At 34.3% G+C, this 6,580-nt stretch overlaps 1 protein-coding gene across 1 annotated transcript; it reads left to right on the forward strand.

Moving 5' to 3' along the window:
* The first annotated feature begins 230 nt into the window (after positions 1–230).
* VTE1 (tocopherol cyclase, chloroplast / vitamin E deficient 1 (VTE1) / sucrose export defective 1 (SXD1)) lies at positions 231–6,080 on the forward strand. Its single transcript, XM_022898856.2, has 10 exons — positions 231–678; positions 1,471–1,715; positions 2,552–2,631; positions 2,775–2,851; positions 3,352–3,521; positions 3,725–3,822; positions 3,977–4,084; positions 4,687–4,803; positions 5,006–5,155; positions 5,774–6,080. Exons 1-10 carry the CDS (start codon positions 380–382, stop codon positions 5,948–5,950), a joined length of 1,521 nt encoding a protein of 506 aa, XP_022754591.2. The 5' UTR covers positions 231–379; the 3' UTR covers positions 5,951–6,080.
* Positions 6,081–6,580: the final 500 nt, after the last annotated feature.

Raw genomic sequence — 6,580 nt, forward strand, 5'->3', positions numbered from 1 at the left:
CACGTATAAAAATATCAAAAAATTTATTTTTATAATTTTATAAAAATAAAAAATAATTTAAGTATCCTATTCATCTCATGTTTTTTTTTTAATTGTTTGCCTTTTTTTACTTTCTAAAAATTAAATAAAATTTAAAAAATATATATAAATAAAAATAACAAAAATTTTGAACCGTGACGCAGCCTAGTACTCATAATTAATGGATAATTAGGACAGAGAAATTACTGGTTGGCAGTTCCTCATTAAGCTTTGATAAACCTCTCAGTTACCTCTTTTATTTTATTTTATAATAATAATAATTGGAACTCCAGCGTCCCGACTTTTCTTGTTAATGAAAGTTTTTTTTTTCTTTTGATTTTTCATATTCCTGTGATTTCCCATGGAGCCAAGTATTTACTCAATCAATGAGCTTCACCATTTTTCTTCTTGTTATATTGGATTTCGCTCTATAAACTCCAAATGCACCGTTCAATTTTCTCAATCTTTAACCTTATTCTCTCCTCGACCCTTCCGCCCTCTCAGAGTAGGGTTTCGATCGAACTCGCCGATTATCGCATGCAGCTCCGTCGCCGAGTCTGAAATTGAAACTTCTTCGCCGGCAGCCGGGAGTCCCGTCTCCGTCAATCCGGTTTATGTCCCCACGCCGGCCAATCGAGACACTCGAACTCCTCACAGCGGGTAATTCCAGTTGTGTTTAATGAATTTCAGTAATTTCTCTATTCAAGTCTTAGTTGGACTTGGCTGTTGTTTTGTTACTTTTGTTTACGTGAAAATGGTTAAAAGGTAAAATTAATGAACTTTTAATATTTTGGTACTAAGTAAAAGTAATGAACTACTAGTACTTTTGTTTGATTCTCTATGATTATAAAATAATACTACAATTTGATCAAAGATGAATTGTTTAGAACCCGCACTTAAGCTAAATTGGTTCATGCAACAACTTTAAGAGCTGACATTCAGCAATCTGGTACCTGCAATCTTTTCTCCGGTCTCCTACTGTGAACTCCTTTGTAAAAAAGGAATTATTTAAATATACTATATATTTAAACATATTTATTTTTTTATACTATTAAATAACTGTAAAAGAGCATCATACATTTTGTTAATTATTCCAAAAAAAATCAGTATTTTTAATTAAGTATTAATTCTTTAAACGTATACTAATTTAGTTTTGTATACAATGAGACTTTTTGTTTTCTGGCTTTTGTTCCCTTCAGTAAAAAGCAAGATTAGATTTTAATAAGTGCATTTTGAAGCTTAAATGTAAAGACTTTTGTTGGTTCATAATCTCTTCTTTTTATTATTATTTTAATCCATCAAGTATCAAGGAACCATAGTTTTGATATAGTCTAAATTTCAGGTTGTAATATTAAATTGAATTCATCAAAGGTCAAGTCTGCCATTCATGGCAATCAGCTAATCAAAGGCTATGTTTTATATAATACCAATTGATGAAAAGCATTAGTATAGGTACCACGTTGATGGAACTACCCGGCAATTTTTTGAGGGTTGGTACTTTAAGGTAGCAATTCCAGAACGAAAACAGAGCTTTTGCTTCATGTACTCGGTGGAGAATCCTGCATTTAGGAGTAAATTGATGCAGTGGGAGATGCTGCAGCATGGACCTAGGTTTACTGGAGTTGGGGCTCAAATTCTTGGTGCTTATGACAAGTATATATGTCAATACACTGAGGAATCTCAAAACTTCTGGGGAAGTAAGTTTTCTCCCTTATTGGCCTCATGAGATTTGAATCTTCTTGTGGCCATCCCATTGTACCTGAGCTTTCAATCATGTAGCAATGCAACTGTGATCTATTAGATGTCAACGTCACTTATTTTATATAGTTGCTGCAGGAATGATGCCTTGTTGACTTCATTATAAAATATTTGATTCTTTTCTCTTCAAACAAAAGTAACATTTATGGTGGGGAGCTACCTCCTATCTTTGTCCTTGAATAGATAGCAAGTTAGTAGCTTAATCCATATTAATAAGTTCTCAAACATTTGCCCTTAATTTTGAAATGAAATGCTGATACATCAATTTCTTTTTCTAGAGGAAGTTTAACTCGATGTTAATTCACATCATCCTCAGAATTTTATTTCACTGTGATGTTTCATCCATTTTATGCACCATAACACATAGTCCTTTGGCTTTGTTACAGTTTAGCAATTAAGAACATGTAATCAGTGTTCAGAGATTCTTTTCAATTGTTTTAAACTTTTATTTTTGGGCTATTTACATTGATTTTATTATGGCCTCTCATTAGTAACTCTGCGGTTTTCCAAGCATCATGTTTATTACTGAGTACAATTAACTTTTTTTTTGGACTTTAGTAAAAAGGGTTCTGTTTCCTCTATGTTTTCTTGTTAGTTAACAACATGATGAGAGTTCTTGAACAGTTCAGCATCAATATAACCATTGTTAAAAATTTATACTATTATCATCAATCATGTTTTGGTATTTTTCTGGTTTATACCTTTATAGTGCAGTGACTGAATGTATATAAATGGCAGTGTTCTATGCATAATTAACAATTTTTTTTATGCGTAGGTCGGCACGAGCTAATGTTGGGGAATACATTTTTAGCAAACAAAGCCTTACGTCCTCCAAGTAAGGAGGTTCCTCCTCAGGTGAATAAGCAGTTTCTGGATTCTACTATTTGAAGGAAAATGCCTCCAAAAAAAGCCTTAAAGCTGCTGCCATGAGATATTTTATGTTGGTTAATCTTTGTCCTTTCTTAACTTTACATATTTTATATGGTTGTTCCTTGTAGGAATTCAATAGAAAAGTTTTGGAAGGCTTTCAAGTTAGCCCACTTTGGCATCAAGGCTTTATTCGTGATGATGGCAGGTGCCTCCTCATATTGAACCCATAGGCATGATTTTAATATTAAACATACATAACAAAGCCTTCCTTTGTTTTTTTCTACTGTGATTTTTCATTTTTATTCAGAAACATAGAGCATTTAACTCTAACGGTGAATGTGTATTAGACTTGTGTGTCAGGGTGTGAAGAAACATCTGATTTTTTATGGATATCTTAAAGGAATTAATATTGTTATGTCTTTATGAGAAGTATCTAGGGAGTGTTATTTTGATGGTTGATGTGCTTATGCTCCCTTGTAGAAGTATTCCTGCTGTATGGTTACAAGTTATGTCCCTTGTTTAATCTTGGCGTAACGAACATGCCATCAGAAATAGAAGTGATTCTTTGATCAAGTCCCATTTCCTATTTTCATTCAAAGTCTATGTTGTGATTACATTAACTAAAACTAGAAATTGAGCAAAATTTTATACAGACTATCATTTATTTCAGCATTCATGTTTACATGGTTTGTGTTTTAATTGCAGGACATATTACGCAAAAACTGTTAAAACTGCACGTTGGGAGTACAGTACTCGCCCCACCTATGGATGGGGTAATGTTGGGTCCAAGCAGAAGTCAACAGCTGGCTGGCTTGCAGTTTTGCCCATATTTGAACCCCATTGGCAAATTTGCATGGCCGGTGGACTTTCAACAGGCACTTGCTTATGTCCTCCCTATTATCAATTACAGTTTGAATTGATTTCCTCTTGTTGTTCTGTAGTTTATAGTGTACATCTGTGCTCAGTTTGCTATGTTGTTTACCATTATTTTCCTATCGCCTTGACTGAAATTTGATCTTTTTAGAAATCCATGTTTCCTATTGAGAATATTATCTCTGGTTGTGACTTCGGATTGCAGGCTGGATAGAGTGGGATGGCGAAAGGTTTGAGTTTCAAGATGCCCCTTCATATTCAGAAAAGAATTGGGGTGGAGCTTTCCCTAGAAAATGGTTTTGGGTAAATCTTCATTCCTTCACATCTCCCTGAATGCTTAGCTAACTATTGATCATGTTGTCCCAAGACATTTTTGCTTGTGTTAGGTTTTCCATTGAATCATGCTGAACCATTTCCATTTTGATCATGGTGATTCATCATTGATATATTACTACAGGCTCAATGTAATGTCTTCGAAGGTGCAAATGGAGAAGTTGCTCTGACTGCTGGTGGTGGGTTGAGGCAACTGCCTGGCCTGACTGATACCTTTGAAAATGCTGCATTGGTACTTCAATTTTATCAATTTTTTCATTTGCTTTGCTTTCTCTTGATTCTATTAATGATTCCCCTGGCATGAAAAGAATTTTGTTGTGGAGAAAATAAGATATGAGCGATAGAATGGAGAGAAAGGAGGAGAAAGGGAGAAATGTATTTACAATGGTCTCTTTTTACCATAATGCAAGTCCTAGAGCTGATTTTGCCACTTTTTCAAGTTACCTTGCTATGAATTCTGTTTCTCATTTTTTTGCGAAGAGGAATCTTTGACATTTATCATTAGTATTTGCCCATTGTTTGATTTGTCAATATGAGCTTATCAGTAGGTCTGTTGTTGATTCCTAATGTCCCAGAGGAATGGTTCTGAAGAGTTATTTTTGTTGTTTTATCGTTATTTGTCAAGAGAAAGAGTTAAAACCACTTCCTCTTTTCCACGTTTTGATTGTCTTGATGTGGTAGTATCCTTAAAAGTTTTAAGAATTGAAGCTGGCCATTGTCAAATATATCCTTGAAATCAGAGCAAACTATATTTTTTGTTTTAAGCTTGTAGTTATTTGTTGTTTTTTTTTCACTGTAGCTTGATTTATATATTCATCTTATTCGCTGCTGCAGATTGGAGTGCACTATAATGGAGTTTTCTATGAATTTGTACCATGGAATGGTGTTTTATCTTGGGAAATTGCTCAATGGGGTTACTGGTACATGGCTGCGGAGAACGAGACGCATATGGTAATTTTGCATCTCTTGGTGATATTTTCTTCCCTCCATTGTGCTAGTGTCAAGAGTTTTCACACATTTTGTAAATATAATATCTATGGACACGTGGACCTGGTAGATTAAAACTTAAAGGTGGTGTGAATGATTGTAATGCTTATGTACCGTCTAAAAAGTATTTATTGGTGAACTCTTATTGTTTCCTATTTATGAGCAGGCTGAGTTAGAGGCAGCAACAAATGATGTGGGTACAACGTTGCGTGCTCCAACAACAGAGGCTGGCCTTGCTCCAGCTTGTAAGGACACCTGTTTTGGTGATCTAAGATTGAAGATCTGGGAAAAAAAATATGGTGGCACTAAGGGGAAGGTATGTTATTGTTATCTTCCTGACAGTTATGAACTTTTGTTTCCATCAATTCAGGGCTAGGTAAAACAATCGGCTTCAGTTCTTTCTGACCAATGATTTTTTCTACTTTGAATTTTCTACTAGTTCAATAAGATCATATCACTTTTGAGTATATATTAAGTATGATTCGTGCTGCCTTTGGGGCTTTCTGCCCATCCAAATTTGGTCCAATTTGAGATGGGAATCTAGGAATGGGTAATTTTGAAATTGCAAAGTTCCTTGTTAGTTTTAATATTGTTCTTGTTGTGACAAAGGCACTATTTGTGCAACCATTACATGCTTGTGGGGTACGGTGTCCTCAGGCAAATCCCTGTTAGATTTACTCCTTAGCATGAGGTTTGATGAATCCACAACTTTCTCATTTGAAAAATGCTGATGGTATTTACCTTTGTCTGTCCAATGGCTTTTGTTGCTACCCTCGATGCTATATTGCTATTGGCTCCAGAAGTTGCTTTTGATAAATTCATTTAAGTCTATCTGTTCAAGTCTAGTTCTTACCTTACTTTTAATACAATAATTTGACTTCTACTAGAGAAAAAGAAGTGATGGTATGCTCACACCTCCCGTCTTTTTATGCAGCTAATCTTGGATGTTAAAAGTGACATGGCAGGACTAGAAGTAGGAGGAGGGCCATGGTTTAACACTTGGAAAGGGAAGACTACAACCCCAGAGGTCATAAAAAATGCTCTTCAAGTTCCTGTTGATGTGGAAGGAATATTTGGTTTGGCTCCATTTTTCAAACCCCCTGGGCTGTAAATCATTGCATCTGTTCTCAGAATGGAATATACTCTTCAATCTTCCAAGTTTAATGAGAAGTGTAACAATTTGTATAAGATCAAGGATTCTACTTTAATATGTCAGGTTTGGATGCGAGGATTATAACTCATGTGCTGTTGGTTGACCACGTATTATTCCTTTAGCTAAAAGAAGGATGAAAAAAAAAAAAAAGATGAATTATAGATCAGCAGCGGCCAATAGTTGCTTGTCTTTAGAAGAAATGCCCATAAATGAAAATTAATAAAGCTGGCAGTTGACTGCAATCGTGAAAATATTTTTTTGACCATGATTCTTGAATAATTAGATCGGATAATTATTTAGCATGGTTATCACCTATGGCATAATAATGGCAATGTGGCAATGTCGACTTATATAGTTATGCAAGCCATAAGATATCACCGAAAGAAACAAACATAAAAAACCTACTTAAATTGAAAATTAAAAAAAAAAATCATCATCATTTTAATGTAAAAACCAAGATTTTATTTACTTGAAAAAAAAACTTTGATTATTACAACAATACGATTTCAAGTTAAAATAAGAAATTTATTTTTCGGTGCAAATAGATAAAAAAAAAAAAAAAAGAGTTTGAACAAGTTAAAATAACAA

The sequence above is a fragment of the Durio zibethinus genome, chromosome 13, assembly GCF_047325235.1.
Source record: "Durio zibethinus cultivar Kanyao isolate XHJ-2024 chromosome 13, ASM4732523v1, whole genome shotgun sequence".
Classification (NCBI taxonomy): domain Eukaryota; kingdom Viridiplantae; phylum Streptophyta; class Magnoliopsida; order Malvales; family Malvaceae; genus Durio; species Durio zibethinus.

Bases quoted from the DNA above. Each gene is read 5' to 3' on its own strand.
- VTE1 (XM_022898856.2), top strand. From the start codon at position 380: ATGGAGCCAAGTATTTACTCAATCAATGAGCTTCACCATTTTTCTTCT. The intron at 3,522-3,724 runs GCACTTGCTTAT...TTCGGATTGCAG, and splicing joins GGCCGGTGGACTTTCAACAG to GCTGGATAGAGTGGGATGGC. The intron at 4,804-5,005 runs GTAATTTTGCAT...ATTTATGAGCAG, and splicing joins CGGAGAACGAGACGCATATG to GCTGAGTTAGAGGCAGCAAC.